This window comes from Calypte anna, chromosome 7, assembly GCF_003957555.1.
Source record: "Calypte anna isolate BGI_N300 chromosome 7, bCalAnn1_v1.p, whole genome shotgun sequence".
Taxonomy (NCBI): domain Eukaryota; kingdom Metazoa; phylum Chordata; class Aves; order Apodiformes; family Trochilidae; genus Calypte; species Calypte anna.
In genome coordinates this window covers 5,773,174-5,795,260 of record NC_044253.1, presented here as the reverse complement: position 1 = coordinate 5,795,260, position 22,087 = coordinate 5,773,174, and the positions used below count along the sequence as shown (strand labels likewise).

Sequence of the window (22,087 nt, the reverse complement as noted above, 5' to 3'; positions counted from 1 at the left end):
TGGAGCTGATGACTTGTGGCTAATCAATGATTCATGAACATGTTCTTCAAAATAGTGTTTAGTTTTTTCCCCAGGCAGAGCACAGGATGTAGAACAAAGGGTGAGTGTACAGGTTCATTTTTCTTCTCACCTTCAGTCAGCTCATGGGGGATGAACCTCTTTGCCCTGGTAACCCTCAAAAATCCAGTCTGTGGCCCCCTCAGTCTGGATGTCAGCCTGGGGACTGAGAAAATCCTGCCTTCCCCAAACACTTCTACACTTCAGGTTAGCACCTTTGAAGCTTGTGTTCTCTCTTGCCTTGGTAAATGTCTCCACATCCCCACCCAAATCCTGATTAATGGATTAAGTGGTGGGGCAGGTCAGCAGTACTGCTGAGTTGTTTCCCTGCTGTTCCCTGGCAGTTGTTCCTTGTGTCTTAACAGAACATCTGATGCTCTCTTTATTCCTTTTCCATTTTGCTGTTGGATGGCCTCTCACATTTGAAAAATTATTCATCCAGGCATACTAAAGAAAGGGCACTCCTCAGTGCTAGCTCACAGGGTGATATCAAGTATTTAAAGTTACTGCTCTCTGCCAGTTTTCTCAATCTAAAAAAAAAATTGATTGGCTTAATAAATATGTGCCAAAAGAAGTGAGATACAAATCTGTTCCTCGAGAGCTCAGGAAAATCAATTGTCTGGTACTAATGCTGCAATAGGAAACTTTACAAAAACCTGAAGCTATTCAGAAGGATCTGAGAAAATGTACTTATGTAAAATCATGAAAGGAATAGTAAAAGCTATGCAGCAGGTGGAAACAGCCTCTGAGGTAGAAATGCCCTGTGTAGACACGTAGACCACAGGCAGCAGACAGACCTGAAAATAACTGGAGTTAAGTTCTCAGTGAATCAAGCTGATTGAGTTATGAGACAGAGGGGGGCAAATAACTACTGGTAGCTGACATAGGGTCACTGGACACTTTCTAAATGGGATACCATACAGAAGTTATTTCCAGCCTTCTTCAATTTAGAAACCTCTTCAGAACAAACTTGGCTCAGTTCTGATGCTCTTCCATGGTTACTAGGAGCTGACTGGTAGAATGGACTGAAAGAATTGAGGAACAGATTAGAGCTGAGACAGTCTTCTGCATCTCATGCAAATGTCAGAATGAGGAGAATGGGCTGTATTTCTTCTTGGGTTTAGTGCTGGAGAATGAAGAAGAGCAAATAATCTCAATAAGGGTGAGGTAAGGTGCTCTGAAGCTTTCAGGATATGTTTCTATATCAAAACCATCTTGTATTTGGATAACAGGTTCAGGTGTTGCTATTGAATTGGATGTACTGTCAGATGCAATAGTAACATTACTAATATTTGCTTTATGAAATAAGGGTGTTCACATGTAATCTTCCCAGGAGTTTTACTCTGGATGGTTCTGTACAAAGAATCAAGAATATATAAACCTGTAAACAAGATCTATGTAAACACATTTCCTGCAATACATGCGATTCCAGCTTAAAAAAAAAGGGGGCAAGCAAGTTCTGCTCTCTTAAAATTAGAGTGGCAATTAGTTCTAGTCTTCATTTATGGAAAGTGCTAATTAAGTACTGAAGATTGCCATAAACACAAGTTTTATTTGGAAAGACAAGTCAGTTGAGAGGCAGCTGAATTTGTGGCTACACTTTAATGTCTCAGTGATCCATATCTTGAAGGAGAGCTATTCAATGATTTTTTTTTTTCATCTTGTCAGGGTAGATATCTTAGTAGGGATCTGATTATATAGCATTTGCTTCCTCCTCTAATAAATATTAAACAGAGAATTAGTTTTGTTTTCAAGGTTTATACATCGGTGATTCGGAATAATTCCAGTGTCAGCAGGCTTTGATGTGGAAGGGCTAATTGATAATGTGAGTGAGAACTGATACCAGGAGGGCAGGAGGGAAAGCATCCACTGAGGAATATGGCATTTTCCAGATAATTTTTCTCTGTAGGAGTAGTAAACTCCTTCACATTGGGTCTGAATTGCACATGGTCTTGCAGTGTCTTACTGATATTTGCATCCAGATTTCTTTCTGCATGTTGCCCATCCCTGAAGGAAGAGTTCCAACGTGATTAGTGATGTGCAATCCCATCTTTTGAGTAAGACAATTAATGCTGTTCTTTCACAAGTGAAAAGTCCTGTATGGTGAAGCACTCGTGTTGCAGAAAGTCATTAGTCCTGGTCGTGGTTTAGTGACAGAGGATGTGTTTAACAAAACTTTCTGTACCAAGAGAGGAGATGTTTTGTGGCAGAAACAATTGTGATTTTCATCTGGTTTGATCAGGGTTCATTTAGCTGCTTTTTAGCAACCTAATGGAGCTGTCTAAGTGAGAAGCTGTGCTTCTGGCAGGAACCTGTCTAAAGAGGTTGCCAACCCTACCTAAAGGAGAGCCAGCCCAGTAACCCAGAGCCCTGACAGCCTTGCCTGCCTTCATTAGCTGTGTACAGAGGCTTGTGCAAATAGGCTGCCTAATTACCTGTCTGGAGCTAGATGTGATTAATCTGGGCATGTGACTCAGTTTCTGATGGGCAGGAGAAATTGTAGTGCTCTCTTAGGTGATGATCCCTAACAACACTGCTTTATTTGCCATTAGAAAGTACCTCAGAGTTGGTGAGTTGACTGCTTTTCAGCTTTGGGATTTTGACAGGGGAACTAACACTTGGTTGTGGTTTCTTATCAAAATTAGTCAAATCTGTCAGTATTAAAGATACAAGAAAACAATTAAAGATGTGTGAAGAAAATACTCCTTTAAATGCAAGTTTAATTTCTTACCCTCTCTTGAGAAATCCCAGGATTCTGCTATTTTACTCCCAGGCAGCCAGGAGCTCTTTGTCCTGTATGGATTACAGTACCAAGAGCTGAATGCTCACAGGGCTCTTGTTAGTCCCCAGAACAAAGGAGAAGATCCTGCAGAACCTTTTAGCATGACTGGAGTGGTCAAGGTGGTAATTTGCAAAACTGATGTTGAAATAATGTCACTGATGTTATTATGGGATGCACAGGTGCTTTGTCAAACATTGCCTGAGAATTCAGCCTGCAGATTTTGGGTACAAGTGGCCATTAATGTGTGACACTTAGCTTGGCCAAATACCAAAGCCATCATCCTCTTTTCAAGTTTGATTTTCAGATGCATCATTTAGCAAACAATGATATAAAATGTGGAATTTTTTTTTTTTTTTTTACACTTAAAAAGCATGAACCAAACTTATGAATTACTCTTTTCAGGAGAATTACTGACGTTTGGGTTGCTATCTTGATACTATAAACCTGCAATAAGTGGCAATGTCAAGGGTTCCCACCCCACCTCCTCCTGGGGAGATGTCCTGTGGACCTGTGGCTGAAAGCTGGTGTTACACACAGGTAAATTACAATGGATTTATTTTCTAGTCATAATAATAATTTTTAAAAAAAACCAAACACCACCATAAACATACTGAGTTGTGCTGGCAGTCTAACTAGTTCTCATAGTTAATGCTTGATATGTATATTAAATTTCATTGACATTTTCTCCATCTTTTGTTCAGGTTAAAGTAGTAAAATTTTCCTACATGTGGACCATTAATAACTTCAGTTTTTGCCGAGAAGAAATGGGTGAAGTTTTAAAGAGTTCTACCTTTTCATCAGGGCCAAATGACAAAATGAAGTGGTAAGGTCTTTATTCCAGCAATTGTTTTGGGTTTCTTGTTTTGCTTTTGTTTTGTGTTTGTGTTTTGGTTTTGGCTTGGTTTTAGTTGTTTTATTTACTTGCAAAAGTTGCAAAATGAAATTGCAGATAAATATTAAACTTCAGACATTTCTTGAAGTTTTGCTACAAGTATGGTTTTATTCACATTTTCAGCTTTCAATAGTCATAAGGGAAATGTTTGTTTTGGTTGCATTTATCATTGTGTCTTAAAAATATTTCTGAATTTATTCTGTGTACCACTCAAAAATGTACAATTTCTGCACTTCTTCCAGGTGCCTGAGAGTGAATCCAAAGGGATTAGATGATGAAAGCAAAGACTACCTGTCACTGTATTTGCTTTTAGTCAGTTGTCCAAAAAGTGAAGTCAGAGCAAAATTCAAGTTTTCGCTGCTGAATGCTAAAAGAGAAGAAACAAAAGCAATGGGTAAGGGAATCTTAATGTGTTGCATGGGGGTGTGTAAGCACATCCCAAAGAAAAGCAGTATTGTAACTTTTTCAGTCGAGAACAGAATTTAACACTGAGATGAACTTTAAAGTATCTTTTTAAGTATCTTTGTAGAAACTTAATTACAAGTGTTTCTCATGTTTTGCACATTTCTGATCAGTGAGCTGTGTTAATTCTGTCCTGAGCAGTATAAATTACATCACATTGCTGTCTGCCATCACTCCAGATTCTTGATGCTTTGCTGTTCTTGCTTCCTGTTAGAAGGGGTGTATTTGCATTTTTCTAGCTACAGTGGAAGTGTGTGTTTCATTTCCATAGTTAATTAGGATAAATATGCATAGTTGTTTGGCTTTTTTTTTGAGACACTCCTTGACAATGTTTTGGTCTATTTCATCTGATTTACACTGTGATCAGTTTAAAAACATGAGCTATATGCCCAAGGAATTTAAATACTTTGAAATAATTGGTGATTTAATTTCCTTGATATGAAAACTGTATGGCTCTTACTTTCAAACTCAGAAGGACAGCCTTGACTGGAAATACTTTTAAGGAAAGCTGGAATTATTCTGAAAATGTGTAACTTAATGCTGGTCATCACTGAGTTTGTGCTGTAGCTGGTACTATATGTGAAGAAGCTCTCCCTTTTCCCTTCCAACTATACCAGAACTTGAGAGATCTTGCACATTTTGAATTTCTAAGGAAATCTATGTAGAGAAATCCATAATATGCATACCCATAGATCATGCTGCTTTCTCCTTATGGAGCTAGGCCCATTTATAATCTTTAATAAATCCACCAAATTGAATTCAAATATAAAAAGTTGATTACTGCACTTATTGGAAGAGAAGTAAATGAATGTTTCACTCTCTCCCCCACTTCCACTGATAGAGTTGGGTGCTTTGATTCCCTACAAGCCAGCTGGTTCTGGAGCACAGATGACCCAAGTTCTGCTTTTATCCATGTGGTGGCTCAGGGCTTGTGGCTTGAGAGAGTTTTCCAGTCCTGTAGTGGGTTGGAGCAAGTAGCCTCTGACCCTCTGCTGCAGCACACCAGTGGTGTCAGCTGTGCCCCCATCTCTCTGTGAGACCCAGGAGATCACAGCTCTGCAGCTGCTCACAAACCTCTGATTCCTTCCCATTTTTCCCCCATGCCACATACATGAGTTGAAAGATGGTTCAGAGAGCCACGTGGGTGTGCTGAATTCCCAGAAACTGTGTTTGAGCTTTCTCCATGGTGCTGTCATTAAGTGAGGGGCACGGAGTGTAGGATGGAAGGATTTTGAGAATCTGCAGATTGTGTGCCAAGTGGTGCTTTAAATGCCAAAAAAACCCCCAAGGTGCTAAAACCCAAAAATCCTCTGAGTAGGTGTGTCTGCAGTGGTAGTTAGCCTGTACTTGGCAGTACAAGAATTATAAACATCTTTTAATTTTGGAAAATTACCAGCAGAAATCTTATTTCTTTGACTTTCCAGCCATTTACCATCTGCTTCTGGAGATGCTCTGTTTTTATTTATACAGTATAATGATGCCTGACTGTAAATGTCCTTTGTAAACTGATAATTCATGTGTAGACTGCTGCTTCCATTGAAGAAGCTGTGTCTAAAATAGGTAACAATCTAACATTTTCACCTTAGAAGAAAAATACAATTACACTTCTATGCTTTTTTTTTTTTTGTCTACTTAAATTGCAACGAATCATTTATTTTCAAAAGGTTTAACACTGGTTCTTGATGTAAAAGCTACTAAATTAACTGTAGTGTAGAGAAATCACTTTTCAGATGTCTTTATTTTGGATGTTGTAAGAGAACACTGTATAATTAACAAATCTGATGGATTAAAAACTGTTATAGCTATGGCTAAAAGGTAAGTAAAAATTAAATCTCTTTTTGAGCAAATAAATAATTTGTTACTTGAAAGCTTTTATTTCTGTTTTGCTTTTTTTAATGCTTTCCTGTATCCTAAAAATAATTCCAGCCTGTGAAACAAGATTTTTCATTTCAGGAAGAAGTCAAACCAGATTGTTATGACAACTGCAGAAGTGTTGTCAGAATGCATTTGCACTGACAAATTCATTGTACTGGTATTTCCCTGTGAACAGTTTGTTTTGACACATTGGCGTTCTTAAACATTAACTGGAAAGCTCCTCTCTTGCTGCATGGTGCCTAAAGATAAAATCTAAGGAGATGATATGGTTTGAAATGCAAATTGTGCTCTACTAAGTTTTATCAAGCGTTTTATAAAATAACACTATTACAGCAATAAAAAGTTTTAAACACTTGTGGATTTCCTAAAAATGTGACGCACTTGAGGCAAATTCGATTCGGTTTTGGATTAACACTTAGCCTTACCATAGAAGTTTTAGGTGTCATTTTTTTGGTTGGTATTGTTATTTAAGTTGTTTTATTTATACATAACTGTTTTTTATCAGAAAGCCAAAGAGCCTATCGGTTTGTGCAAGGCAAGGACTGGGGTTTTAAGAAATTTATCCGAAGAGATTTTTTACTAGATGAAGCTAATGGTCTCCTACCAGATGACAAGCTTACATTATTTTGTGAGGTGGGTGTAGTTTAAGTTGTAAGCTTTTAAATAAAATGTTTTCTGCTCTAATAAACAGAGATTTATGTTAATTTTAACAGTAATAAGCTATCAAAGTTTTTCTCTTTACACATTGCTTTGCTTTGCCTGCATTCTGTTTTGGTTTTTGATACATTACTTGAAATATAAAGTATGTCTGAACTGATCACGTGTAAACTGTTGTCTTCTCTAGGAATCTGCCAGAATTACCTTAGAATTGTCTATAGTTATGCAAAATGACCTGATACATGCTGTCAGTAGAAGAAGTCATTTACTGATATCACTTTTGGTAAAGAAGTTTTATTTGGAATTACAGGGTCATTTTTCTTGGGATAAACAAAAAAATATCTCCATGCTTGTTTGCATTATGAAAAATATCAACTAATTTTTAATCTGTATTTCTTTAATAGCCTAATTGATGGCTTTAACCAATGAACAGATCTTCTAAATAAATTTAACACTTTATTTTTCTGCTAATTATTACAATTTATTTTCTGAACAAGTGTAAATATCCTGCAGAAGGACTGCTCAATACTGAGAATTAATATTGAGAGCTGTGGTATAACTCTAAGATCATTGTTTATTATGGGTCACTTTTATAATGTCAGTCATGCTGGTAACCTAAGTTGTCCCATTAAAACTTAGAAAAACACCCAATTTTAATAATGAAAACTAAAGAGTTGCAGTGTAAGTACAAGTGTATCTTAAATATACATTGGCCAGTTAACTTTGCTGCCATAAAGTGATTAGGGGCTTAGGAGGGTGATAGATGCTCTAAGTGCTAATAAGTTTGCTTTGATCTGTGTATTTACAGGAAATGTGCAAAATTGTTTTGGCAAGAGTACAATTTAATTGTCATTATGCTGTGTAGGAAGAATAATTGAAATGTGGCCCCCGAGACTGGATATTGCAGATATAGTGCATCTTATTTTCACTTAGACAAGTTAAATTAGCTGCATGATAAGTTTGTTATGAATACAATTATTTGGGTGATAAAATCAGATGTAACAAGTATTTTATGGTTCTGTAAAAATACCTTTGACTATTTTCTCATTTTAAGTTTTCTTGTTAATGAGTACTGGGATGTAAATGAGTAGCTTTTAACAGTAGTTGTGGTTTTGGAAATGGGTCACATATCTAATTTTGGATATGTTTAAAAAAACTAATGGAATAAATACTGAAAATTCCAGAGAAATACTGTCATTTAATTTGATGCTAATCTTTAAATATAACTGTTTCCTTACAAAACTTCTTGATGTTTTAATGTGAGTTGCTTTTGTGAAGTGTTTGATCTGCCCTGATTATAAATGCTGAAGGAAGTGAAACATTTAGTTGTGCACAGTGAGCATGTTAAAATAGCTTCTAGCTTGTTTCAGGCCAAGGCAAAAAACCTGGAAATCCCAATGTTTTTAAAATTAATGTATTCAGATGTGTTCCAGCTTTTCAGCTGCTATTAGAAATAAACAGGGGTTGTTTGAAGGACACATTTCTGTATAGGCAAGTCTGAAGCTTTTGTCTTTTTAAAACCTTCCTCTAAGTTCTAATTCCTGTGTTTGCCTCCCTGCTTGTTGTACCCTAGTGGGAGACTGGCTTTCAATTTTTTAAAACTATTTTGCACTTGGCTTGATCAAACTTACCAGATACAGCAGGTACTTGGTGAAAGTCACTGAGTACCAAGTGTGCTGCTTGGCTCTTCTCTTCCCATTCTTTTGCAGAAGGATTATTTGGTGGTCTTTGGCAGCCAAGATATATTCCTCTGTCTTGCTGAATGTTAAGATCTGTTGGATATGTTCTTGGCTTGGAAGCTCCAAAGGACTATTGGGTTAAATATTTAGGAAAGTTGCCACTGACAAGTGACTTGCTGATTCAATACAAGTTCATAATTTTATTTATCCCAGCAAACTGGTCTCTGTTTCATTCAGCTCTCATTTTCCATATAATCTGAGATAACTGAAATCTTACAAGTATTTGCATTTGCTGGGAGAACAGTAAATTCTTTGCAGGGATTTTTCCTGTGGAGTGCTTTCATCTCTTCTCTAGCTTCCACTGAGTGTTTGATCATCTTTACTTTTAGACCACCACAGATTCAAAACTAAAAAAATGATCCAACTTCAGTCAAAGTCCTCATTTATACATTTTTCTATACCCTTACACACAAGGGTGTGTAATGCAAGCAGGACCTGTGCCCCCACAGTATCTCTTCTGTGCAAAAGCTGCATGTTGGATGTTTTCTAAAGAAGTAAAGCAAATCAGACTTTGTGAAGTTACTTGGAAACCCCAGCTAGATTGCTGCTACTTTTAAAGACAGGTTGTTTGCTGTTAGGTTTAGTGTCTTCTCATCATTCTGCAGTTTAGAGAAGAAATATGTTTGTTCTTGACAAGTGATTTTTGTAAACCACTCTAAGGTGCCTTAAGTAAGTGTTTGGTATCGGGTGAAGAGAAAGTCATAAACTTTTAGCCTACTATGAGCTTTCAGTCGATGTATGGGATTGACTTGATTGGATTTCAGCTTGATGTGAATAAATTTTTAATACAGAGAATGCCCTTGATATTAAACGTACCAACTGGATAAGTGAGATATGAAACATCAGCTCCTTGCAAGTGGATCTGTAAAAGTTGTTCCAACCAACACAGGCCAGGCCATTTGGATGTAGACTTAAAGTTTTGCTTGAGTCACATCTTAAAAGGCTGGTGGGTTGTGTTGCACAACTAACAACATAAATTAGAAACCATTAGAAAACACTGGAAACTTGGAACATCAGACATCAGTTGAAATACACAAAGATTCTGTAGATGTGTTCCTGGGCACTGTCCTGCTAGCAAGGCGATGCTGTGTGGAGGGCTCTGATCATGAAGTTGAAGTTGAACAGCAGAAGTTTTACCTGTGACAGCCAGACTGGTTTTGCTATGCTAAAACTCAGGTTGTGTATGAAATCACTCTTTGTGTATGAAAAGTGGGAAGCAGAGTATGCAACACCTCTAGAGATGTCTCACTGTTGCACATGTGTAGCCTCACTGTGAAAGTGGAATTTTGCAGTGCTCTGGGGTGTTATTTTCCTTTTAAAAGGTGGAATAATATAAAGGCATTTCTTACAATCACAAGGGGGTATGGGATGAAACAGGGAATTAGGCAATGATTCAAATCCCTGAGCTGCAGCCTTAATTGGATCATCCTCCTCTTCTGATCTGGAGTTTGGCTTGCAGTGCTCTGACTTTCTGTGAAGCTTAGCTGTACTATTTTTGCTTTATGGCAGATTGATTCCAGATGCTGTGCCTCTGGAAATCAAACAAAGCACTGATCCTAACAATATCAGCATTTTCTCTTAATGTTTTCCTAATTTTCTGTATATGGGAGATGCAATGATTGAGATCTTGTAGTATAGCTCTCTGCTTCACAAAATTTTTAGTTTCAGGCATGTGCTCTTAGACAACAGAAATAAAACCACCTGAGCTCTTCTTTTTTCTTAACATACAGATTAAAATTACACAGTAAGTAAAGATATCTGGAAAAAAGCAAGTAAGAATGCTACTGTTCTGCTTACCATTTAAGTAAGACTTAATCACAGGGAATAATGGCATTATATTAACTTCAAATACACATTTCACAGTTATTCTAACCTTTTGTTTTCCCATTTTGTACAAAAATTGCATCCTGTGAGCATGTTTCATTTTTGAAGTTACTTGCCTACCACATTTTTACTTTATTGAAGTACCTTTTTTATAAATGGCTTTTAATCTTGTTTGAAAGACAATCACTTGTGACTCCTGCCTCAACTGGACACATTAAAATAGTGAAGGAGCAATGTTACGTGTGTTTAGTTTGCATTATAAAATTACAGGTTCAAGTATGGACTTACTGTAATTAAAATTAAGAATATCATACTATTAAAAATTTCTGTGGATTATTCTTACAAAGCTTTACTATGACCTTGTGATTCTGATCTGTTTAGTATTCCATATTGTATATATTTTTAATTGAAATGCGTGGATAGTAATGAATTGCTAATTTATCTCTAAAGTAGCATTAATATTTTTTAAATCCACTAGCATCCCAAGAGCCAGTGTCTGTCCTTGGCTTATTTAGTTTCACATCTCTGTCAGGTATCATGTGGCATTATGCTTTTTGTTTTGATTGATTAAATGCACAGTGTTAAGGTCTCTAAAGCTTTATTTATGTTGCTTAAACTTGTACAGCATTGGTTTATGGTTCTGGCCTAGTTTCAGAAATCACTGTTTTGTTTTGGTTTGGGGTTTTTGTTTTGTTTTTTTTTTGCTTTGCTTTGGAATTGCTAAAATTCTAGCAATGGGTACTGTAACTTTATTATTATTGTTGGCATTCAGTTATGAAGGAGTTGTCTTGCTGTGATTTTCTGTTAGGTAAGCGTGGTCCAAGACTCAGTAAATATATCAGGACAGTCTAACACAAACACTTTGAAGGTACCTGAATGTCGACTAGCAGAAGATTTAGGGAATCTCTGGGAAACAACAAGATTTACAGATTGCAGTTTTTATATAGGAGGACAAGAATTCAAAGCTCATAAATCTATCCTTGCAGGTACTTTCTACTTTTGTATTGCTATCATTTTGTAATTTAAATTGCTAAAAGTTTTCAATTTGATTATATTTGTTTAACATTAATTTCCTTGCTGCAGCACGATCTCCAGTTTTTAATGCAATGTTTGAACATGAAATGGAGGAAAGCAAAAAGGTAAGGCTTCCTGAAAAGCTTAAATATAAATATTTTACATTTTGAAAAAGGTAAAAATTGCTGAAAACTTGAAGTGTTGCAAATTGAGAAAGGTGAGTATTGCATGAAGGTGTGTGAGTGGAGGTGGTACAACTCCTGGACCCTTTCCCAGTGAGTTCTGCAAGAGTTTCTTTGTGTAAAAAGGGCAGATGGAGCCAACAGGGGAAAGTTCTAGAGGATTTGTTCCTTCAAGTACTCTTGTTTGCCCTAGATCACTCTGGTTGGTTTTTGTTTTGGTTTTTTTTGTTTGCTTTTTTGACATTAGCTACTGATGCAATTGCCCTAATAAGCTCTGTCCTTGTTGGCTTTAGTTTATACCCTCACCTAAGCTGATTTACCTGACCCAGATTTCACTATATTGTGTTAAAACATTGTATATGGTAGCCAGGACATGAAGAAACAGCAGGTAAAATATGACTTGAATTAATCCCTGAGGCAGTGAAGCAGTGTTCAGTTTTTGCAGGCACTTGACCTGTGTGTTTTGGATGGATGGCTGCTTAATTAGGAGCTGCTTCTGCTTTTATGCACTTGATACCTCCCACAGTGAGGAGTTGTTCCTTTCTTTCCTGAAGATGAATACCTAAAATGGGTTGGTTATAGGGAGAATCCATGAAAAAGCAAGGAGTTGGTCAGCTCACTAAATCAGTGTACTAGATTTAGTCTTAATAGGGTGCAAAGATCCTGCTTCTGTGAGCAAGTACATCAGATGAATGTGGTGCTCTGGTACAACTGAATTTTACAAACAAGGCATTTGTCTTCTCTCTGCTTCTCCAAATTGGAAACTTTTGCAAGTAGAATTAGAGCATTGGAAGCATTTCATTGGGATTTCTGGACTGAAAGAAACTCGGGCATGTCCCACCTGCAGTGATGGGCAGTGCCAGGGGCCTTTGCCTTCACTTTACCAGTAAAGCTCCAGTGCAGCCCCTCTCCTGAATACTGGGGGTGCGTAGGAGACCAGAACACTTGCATCTTGTGTGCTGATAGCCTGTGCTTTTTATACTCCATAATTTCCCATTCCATTAGTTGTTTAGAGGAGATACTATTAAAGCATGCAATACTTTGTGAGGAAAGCCTGCAGCTATGTGATGTCACATGCTTGTACTTTTGGGATTCTGAGAACAAAATGCAGTCTGTGTTGAATCAATTTTGAGTCAAGCCAAAACTGAGTCACTTCGTTCTGTTTGCTGCTCCAGCTTTGGATATTCCAAGCCACATCACTGTTGAGTTGGAAACTCAGCAGCACTTCTAAATATTACTGGAACTGTGGCTTGATTTTTATGTATAGTCTGTGTGATAAGAGTCCAAAGTTAAACGTTTCTGGAAAAAAGTTGCAATTGCTTTTTATTGCCAAGCTTTCTGATTACTTTCTGCTTAATACTCTTGAATGTTAACTTACTTTAATAAGGATTTTGTATGATGGATGGTAATAAAAAACTTCTAGCATGCATGCAGATGATATTTGATAAGTTCATTTTAAAGTTGTAACTAAATTCAGAGGCTTTTATGAATATTCTTCTTTACCAGAATCGTGTAGAAATAAATGATGTAGACCCTGAAGTTTTTAAAGAAATGATGAGATTCATTTACACAGGAAAAGCACCAAACCTTGAAAAAATGGCTGACAATTTGTTGGCAGCTGCAGATAAAGTAAGTAATTGACTTCTGAGTTCTCATGCTTGATGTTTGGGTTTTTTTGATTTTTATTTTTTTTAAATATGAGAAACAGATCTCATCAGAGATAGAAGATGGTAAAGAACAGACTTTCTTAGCAGTGGAAACTTAAGTCTGTCTTGCCCAGAGGGGTTGCAGACACTAATTATATTTACTATCCAATTGTTTGTGGCATTTGGAGACCATTAGTATGATTTGCAAAATTGGTCTTTAATAAAATGTATCCTAGATCTTTGTTTTCTTGAAGGGGATTTATACAAGTGTTTGAGTTAACTGTGCTCCCTACAGTACTGCTACTTCAGAACTTTAATCTTTTTTTTTCTTCCCTAAAAACTGAATAGTTCAAATGTTTCATCTCTTCTGTATTGGGATCTTGTCTACTGTATAAGTTGTTGCTCTGGGAAATACTTTTTCTGCTGTGATTTTTGAGAGGACTTCTAGCAGCACAGACATTCAGATGAGAATATTCCCTTTCACAACATAATTTACAGTTTTCTAACTTTTTAAAACCTTGACTCTATGCCTTCTTTTCTTTTCTTTACAACTTGAGTTGAAATTTTAGCTATCCACAGAGAACACACTCTTGTCATTCCATGAGGGGGCATAAGTATTTTAGAACCAGAAAATATTCAACTCATTATGTCTAATCTGACACACTCTCAGCTGAGAGTATGGCAATATATTAAACTACCTTTGCCATTTCCAAATGGGTTGTGCAATCATATCCTTAATATTTGTGGCTAAAACTGCCTGTTCTCATAGTGAACCCTAATTTAAGTCATGTAAGCTAAGTCATCCTGGGAGTTAGTTTCAATAAACCATTATAATTTTTTTTTTCTTCTGGCAATTTAATGTATTCTATTTTTTTCAAGATCTCTTGACCCTGGTACTGCCCTGGCTTAGACTTGCCACTCTTCTTTTCATCTCTCATTGCCAATATCTCATCTTCCAAAACTGATGATGTTTTGGCAAGTTTCAGTATACCCTACTGGGAAGGTGAAATGTTGTTATTTTTTGAATGCTGACTTTTATTTGGGACTTAATTGATAAATGTAGAGAATTATAAGATTGTCTGCCATAACAGGAAATAAAAATGGTGAGCTTGGAGGTTCCTGTACCTTTGTGTTGCAGTTAAAAACTGCTAGAAACTTTCAACTATTTCTTATGAATGGGAAATAATTGAAAAAGCTGTGTTCTGCATATAACCAAACTATTACACTGCTGTATTTCCTGGTAGGTACAGATTTGTTATAATTAATATTTCCAATAGAGGTATCCTGAGGAGTAGTAGAGTAATAAAATGAATAGGTCTAGAAACATAGATGTTAGCCCAATATTTTTGCTTTCCTGTAGTGGCACTTGTTTGTTGCACAGAACACTTGCTTATACAAATGAGTGAGTGGCAAATTGAATATATGCCACTTACACATCTAAAATTCTTCTCAGACTTGAAAACTATCTGAAAGGTGCTATAAACTAAATGGGCTGGGTAAGAAATCAGTAGACATGTATTACAGATGAATGAAACCTATTCATACTCAGTCATCCTTGAAAAAAGCAATAGTTTATTTGTGCAAAATATAATATGTAATTACATCAGTTTTCTGGTAGCTGTGTCAAAGGTATGGAAGAAATTAATTCAGAGATAGGGAGGGGGTAAAGTTGTAACAAGCTAGTTTCAAACAGGCTAATGAATTTTACTTTGGATGATTTCATGAAGTTATTGCATATAACATGCAATGACTGCATAAGTTATTGCCCTTTACTTTGAGATATAAAGGTGTCTAATGATGATTTTGATAAAAAGCATGTGTAATTTTCTTTTCCTCCTTTACGAAACTGTAAGAAAACTTCAAAATTAGTGATTTTTGTTGTTTTAATAAAATTTCTCCCAGTAAAGCCTTTGACATAACACTTGTCTCAAACCCAATGCACGTCTTGCCATTTGAGCCTGTCGAACTGTGACTGCCCAGTTGGGAAGTGGTTTGGTCTGAGCTTGGGAGGCAGCCGGCATTTTCACCACTGTCTTAAAAACTGTAGAGATAAGGGTAGAGAGAACAAGTTTGAAGAATGATTAGTGTAGTTTTTTCTTTTGTCAGTATGCACTGGAACGGCTGAAGGTGATGTGTGAGGAAGCACTCTGTAGTAACCTCTCGGTAGAAAATGTTGCTGACATTCTTATCCTCGCAGATTTGCACAGCGCTGAACAGTTAAAAGCACAAGCAATAGACTTTATTAACAGGCAAGTAATACCTTGAGACTCTAAATATATTTATAGTTCTGCTCCGTGTACCTTTTCAATATTAGCACAGTTCTCTCTTGCAGGTGCAGTGTTCTTAGACAACTTGGGTGTAAAGATGGAAAAAACTGGAATAGCAAGTAAGTTTCCCTGCCTCATGACCTTCTGTACAAACACTGCTAAATAGACTGCAGATCTTGAGAACTCTTGCTTCATTTCCACACTACTGAGGCCAGTCACTGACTGTAAGTAAAGTAGGATTCAGCAGGTGCTACCCCAGTTGTGGTTGTCACTTCCCCTTGAAGTGGTAAGGGAGAGTTAATTGCCCTCCAGTGTGAGGTCCTAACAACACCTGGTGGTCATCCCACTCCTTAGAGACATATCAGTGGTGTTGAGATGGTGGCAGAAGCCACCACAAAAGAAAGGAATTCATTCTTTTGACTGAGCAAACGGAGGGGTGGCAACCCCAGTGTGGTTTCAAGACTTACCAAGGTCAATCTGAACCTGCAGTGTTGCCTGAGCCTGCAGTATTTCCAAGGAAAGGAGAGCTGTTGCTCTTTTTTGCCTTTGGCAACATGTTTGTGCACCTTCCCACATGCCAGCACTAGCACTGTTGAGGCCACACAACTAGTCAGTCAGGTCCCCCTGATCTGGCTGACTCTGCAGGTGCTCATGCCTATACTGGAAGTAGGTTGAGAGTGTGTGGCTCAGACCATAGAACTGATTGCAACCTATGCTTAATGAGTCATGGAACAACAGCCAGCTAGCTTCAAAATAGCCAGGGACAGGCTGAAGCAGTAAAAGGGCAGCAGAGCACTTACTTCTTCTTGTCAGAATCCCCAAAGAGGTTAAAAGCTGTGTTGTACCAGTTACTTCAAAATTAATGTGCTTCTCCTTTTGAAAAAAAATTAATAGTCTTCACAGGGCTAATGATTGTGATGTGGAAAAGGAAGGGAGTGATAGAAGAGAAGAAGTAAAATGCCCATAGAAAAACTAACAATGATAAGTCAGCATACATAGCAGTGTAAGTTTGTGTTCATTCTCAAGAGATTTTGAATTTACTGAGCTGACTTCCCCCTCTTGGACTTACTGGAAAAATGTTGGTCATCTTTGCTGAAGCATCCACAATAAATCAGGGAAATTATGTGAGAAGGTCTGGCTTCATTTATTGACTCTGGGCATCAGGGAGTCTGAACTTTGGTATTGTTTCTCAAGGCTTTTTGGCCTTACTGACTTGCAGCACAAGATTAAAGGCTTGCATTAAGAAATCTGCAAGAAATTTTTTGAGAGCACGTGTAGGGTAGGAACAGCCACAGAGTGATTGTGAGAGGCTTTGGAAAATGCAGGGCAATGGGAACATGATTGATGCATAAACTGTTGGATCCACATAATAAATTTGTCTTGTGTCCATGTGTCATGCATCCCGACTGGTGTAATACTCTTAATGTGCAAAGTGAATTTTATGCTCTCAATTTGTATTATTTCAGAAAAAAAGTAAATATATGCATTGAGTAGTTGCATTGCTTTTGATCTCCTGGATGTCCATGTGATACATGCTGAAATCTGTTGCTTTTTGTATCTGTTAAAAATCAACAGAGGGCATTGAAACCCATTCTGAATGTAGTCCCTGAGCTTGTACTGAAGAGAGAATATTCCCAAGTATGTTCCAGTAGTACTCAAACTGTGAGCTTCCAGTGAAAGGTTCTGTAGTCAGGCAGCTAACCTGTCTTCATGGCTTTTTCTAAGCCTATGAACTGCATCATTTTGGCTGCAGTTTCAGCTGTTTCATCTTGTCATCCTTCTCTCTGCCCAGATTGAGCATGCCCTTCTAGGTAATGGGATTATCATGCTTTCCCTTGCTTTTCTTCTCTGTGCTAAACCTCTTCTTCCTCCAGTTTTCATCAATTTTTTTGTTTTTCCGGAGCCATTTTAAAGCAGTTAACATGGTGCCCAGTGCTGGATGCCATTTCCTAGCTGAGATCTTGCTGATACTGAGCAGAGCAGAATTAAGTACCCTTTGTCCTACATGTGATGTTATTAATACACCCAAATTTTAACATTTTGCCACTTCCCAATGGCATCCTTCCCACCATTCATCCAGGCCATTTTCTCATCATGCTCAGCTGCGCTTCCGCAGCTTCCTTCTGCCTTGCTCGCTCCTCTCCACTCTGTGCATTTGTGCCTTTTGGTTTGGGGAAAAAATTGTGTGACTCTTCTTAATACTTCTGTTTTCAGCCAAGCAACAGACATAATGGAAACAGCAGGCTGGAAGTCCATGATCCACTCCCACCCTCACTTAGTAGCAGAGGCCTTTCGCGCCCTGGCATCTGCACAGTGTCCACAGTTTGGCATTCCACGCAAACGGCTAAAACAGTCATGAAACCTTCCATGAACTTTAGAGAAATTGAATTGACTCTACTCCTCCATGTCCAGAGGTGTTTTCACAAACCATAACAAGAGTTTTTGTTACCCTTGTCCACAGAACAGAAGCTGAAAAAGCCTATTGTTTGCTTTTCAGATGGATAATTTATGGTTTAATCCTCAGCTTTAAATTAGACTGATTACTCTAATTCACTGAAAGGCCTTAAATTATCTTCAATGACTCTCTAGTCCATATAGTCTAATGTATCTTTTTTTTATTATTATTATTTTTTTAATGTGCCTTGTCTTTTTGACTAGGCTCTGCAGGATTGCACTAGCTCCATAATGCAGTAAAGTTGATAACTGAAGATTAATTTTTGAAAGGGATCTTCCATTATTTTCAGAAGAAAAAGAAAATTATTATAGTTTGGTCCTGTGCTAACTGGAAGGTTTTAACTAGCCTCTCATTAAAAGTGCTTGAACCAGAGGCACGTAAGGTACCCTAGACAAGTGCTAAATATAGAGAGAGCCTGTTTACCTTCAGCAAATGCCTACAGGCTATTTATGGCAATATACTGCTCTGAACATAATTTATTTTTCATTGTGGGGGCAAATATGCAATGGTTTGGCCCAAAAATGTATTTTCATTACGGTTTGTAATGCTTATTGTGTGTGTCAAAACTGTCCAAAAGGTAAAAAAGAAACACAAAATAAACCTCTTGCTTGTGTTTCTTTGTGGTCCATCAAGGAGAGGTTAAAAGAGTTCAATGTGAAAACAGAATAGGATTGTGTATGGAAAAACTATATCCCCCCTGGATGGTTACATAGGAAAGTAAAGGATGCATAGGATGACCAAATGTAAATTGAAGAAATGGGCCAAATAAGATTCCGAATATGCACTTTTGATGTGTAACTTTTGTATGTTGTGTGGTACATATATATTTTGCTTTTGATGAATTTAATGAGGTACAGGTAATTGTGGCTTAACTTTTTAGATACATTTGAAGATGCCCATAGCCACGTGGGATTTAGTTTTGTTAGAAAAGAAAGGCATGTCTTTTTGAGACTCAAGTGAAGGTGGCTGTTGCAAGCTTTCATATTTAAATAACAGAATATTTTCGCTATTTGAAAAAGGCATGGGAATGGTAAAATTTTGAAGGGATTTTTCCCATTTTGACATCTGTGCACAGCTTCCATTAACACCTCAGGAGGCTACGTACACACAGAGGAATATTTTCCTGAAATGTCAGATGGTGTTTGCAAGCAGAGGCTTGCTCAGTCTTGCATTTCAGTTATTGTACTAGCATTGTGGATGGTATTGAAATTCTGCATAATGTGAAAAGGATGAAACATTTGTAAACTGCTTGTCATGGGCCAGTTCTTTATTATATGAACCTTAGCTTTAATATCAACATCCTCAGTGTTTGATTGCTTTGTTTACAATTGGGAGGAAAAGTCTGCAGTAGTGCACACTCTAAATGGTTCCTGAGTTATTACCTTGAGTTTACTGTAATAGTGATAATATGCTGTAGTTCTTTTTTGGGGAAGACTTGGGTTCAGAAGTGGGGAATGGGAGGAGATCTCACCTAATTTATAAACATATTTGCATAAGGGTTTTAGTTTGCCTATTAAAAAAGTTATGCAGGGAGGAGAGAGGAGGAATTTCAGATTGTTTACTATCTCCAAATCTATCTCCATCCTCATTAAGATTCATCTGAATTGCATTGAATGAGATTTTTTAGAGGAAAGAGTATATAGTTTTCTACTTTGGCATCTAGTAAACCATTAGCAAAGGTAAATTGGAAAAAATGCCCAGTCCAATTTTCAACAATAAAATAACCTGTAAACATGCATTTTCTTCTTGCCTTTTAACTATATCTTTATGATGGAGAAAGTGTAAAATCAGAAACTTTAATAGTACATAAGGCATCAAATTATATATTTACAGAGATTTATCCTATTATCAATTTCTAAATATTTATCTAAAATAAGATCTCATGCATTCTTCACAATAAGACACAAAAGTAACTCTTCCCACCACAACAGTGATGATTTTGCTGCACTGGGGAATGCATTTGGAATATATATCCTCATATTCATCACTGGTAAATCTTGTGGCTCTAACATACAAAGTGACTTGAATATTTAATGCTGTAACTATTGTCCAGTTCAGCTTGTTCTAAAGTGACAACATACAGTAGTTAAATGGAAAGCTTGAGGACTTCTATGAAAACTCTTTTTTAAAAAGCTTAATAGCACACATTGTACCAAAAAAGTGCCAGACATTGTGCTATACCATTACCTACATTGTAGAGTGTCCACTTTTCAAGTCAGGCAGAATACACCATACATTACACTAACAGGAGAAAAACAAAGGTGATAATTGATCTGTTTAGATTTCATTTTATTTATTATGGATGTTTTCAAGTTTTGTCAACTCTTAAGAAGAAGGTAAAACAGTTGATGTATTCTCAAGTGAGTGCACCAATTATTGACTTCTTTTCTTAAATTAACTACATGCAGTGTTCTCACTGGAACAGGATAGCTGGTAATTGCAACCTTCTCCTTCAGATTCAGTTGCTTGTTTTTATTCCCCACATCTCAAGAGCTTCCCTTCAAAACCTCAGCTGTAAGTTCTAAGTGCAGCAGATACAAAACGAGCTGATAGAATGGGCAGGGTTTTTTTTTCAGGCTGAAATCTTAAGGGGTTGTTGTTTGTTTTTTTTCATAGTTTTATATAAAGATAAGGAATAAAATGTATGAAGGTGCCATGTTTTGGCTTGCCAACACTACTCCCTCAGAGATATGTGAACCACCACTTCCATGCTTTTCTGGGGAGAACCCTGCATGTGTCCTGTGTGTGTGTGAGTGTGTGTGTATGGCTGTGTGGTGTTTTTTGTCAAGAATGACTTTCTAAAAATAAGGACTCAATTTGCTGTTAAAATGCTAATATGTATTATATATATATATATAAACTTTTTTTTTTCCATTTGAACCTCTCCTAAGGAGATGCTTTGGGTGGAAGATGCTTCAATAAATAATCCTTATTTCCTAGTCCATTTACTGCATGCAGAAAAATGAACACATTGTGCCTTTTTTAGGAAACTGTTGTAATGAAGGGAAGATTTAACAGGATACAAGATCTTTGTAAAAGGTATTTTTAAAGGTGAAGGAGAATGCTATTTGATCCATGATCGAGGTGTTATAAATTGCCCATTTGAGTTCTGTTGCATGTTGATTCCTGCTTCCTAAATTCAGTTTCACAAAAGTAGAAACAACACAAACGTGGAATAAATATTACAGATGCAAGTCAAGTAATGGTATATTTTTGTGAAAATGTGAAAATATTTGCTGTTACAAGATAAATGTATGTCAAAATGTGATAATCATGGACACAAACTGTTTTATAAGTTACTCTGGTTCTGATGTCTTTCTAAACATTGAGTATTTAGTATAAAATTCACCTTTGCACAGAAGGTCAGTAGAAGGCTTACATGGAGATTATGTTCCTTTTAAATCCTCATGAAAAGGTTTCTCCTTTGGGAGAAGAAAATGATGTGCAGTATTTGAAACTGTGTTTCATAGAAGACAGTGAATTGCAGTCGTGAGGTATTGCTGCCTGAAATATTGTTGACTTTTACAGTTGGCTAAAATTCCTGTGCTTAACTGATTGATTTTTATTTTATTTTTTTTTCTGTAATTGACAAATGGAATGTTAACTGTCATCTTTGTCTGGTGTTGATAACATATTTAGTGCAGAGTTTAGCTCAGCTGGCAAGACACTGACTTTATCTCATAACTTGGCTTCTGCGTACAGTAAATGGACTACGTTTGTAAAGGGAATTCCCAATTTCCAGTGGTTTGCAAGGAACTTCACCATATTTGTAACCTGGTTTTTGAAGGCTTAAGATCAGCGAGTCCTGTTTTAGAAATTAAAGCAGTGAAATGACTTAGACCTGTTTTGGGGTGGAAATGATTAAGAGAATTTGGACGTGTAAACAGTTGTATCAAACCATCCAGCCTTTTTTTATCAGCTGATGTTAATGGTGAAATACTTTTTGTACCTTGTTGCTGAAAATATTTTTGCGTTTCAGCACATCAAGTTACAATAAAGTTGTTACTTATACAGAATGTGTCTCTCTGGCTTGTATTTGGTTTTTTGTTTTTATTTTACTTTGTTGTACTGTATAAGTTCACAGTGGCAACTTTTGCTTCTCTCCTTTCAGAGGGGTATTTTACCAGCTGCCGACCAGTCTTGTGTAAAATATAATGGTGTTTATTTGGAAACCTTTTTGGGGAGGATCATATTGCATCTTACTCTGATCTCTGTTAACTTGGTTATTTTTCCAT

The 22,087-nt window shown here is 36.9% G+C and overlaps 1 protein-coding gene across 1 annotated transcript in view; it reads left to right on the top strand.

Moving 5' to 3' along the window:
* The window catches only part of SPOPL (speckle type BTB/POZ protein like), a 35,796-nt gene extending 13,928 nt beyond the window's left edge, over positions 1 to 21,868 (top strand). Inside the window, exons 2-11 of the mRNA XM_008494357.2 lie at positions 3,242 to 3,376; positions 3,541 to 3,662; positions 3,974 to 4,125; positions 6,574 to 6,701; positions 11,097 to 11,274; positions 11,372 to 11,427; positions 12,991 to 13,113; positions 15,237 to 15,379; positions 15,463 to 15,516; positions 17,612 to 21,868. Of these exons, the coding sequence (XP_008492579.1) occupies positions 3,299 to 3,376; positions 3,541 to 3,662; positions 3,974 to 4,125; positions 6,574 to 6,701; positions 11,097 to 11,274; positions 11,372 to 11,427; positions 12,991 to 13,113; positions 15,237 to 15,379; positions 15,463 to 15,516; positions 17,612 to 17,756 (1,179 nt within the window). The 5' untranslated portion in view covers positions 3,242 to 3,298 and the 3' untranslated portion in view covers positions 17,757 to 21,868. The remainder of the gene's footprint in view (positions 1 to 3,241; positions 3,377 to 3,540; positions 3,663 to 3,973; positions 4,126 to 6,573; positions 6,702 to 11,096; positions 11,275 to 11,371; positions 11,428 to 12,990; positions 13,114 to 15,236; positions 15,380 to 15,462; positions 15,517 to 17,611) is intronic.
* Positions 21,869 to 22,087: the final 219 nt, after the last annotated feature.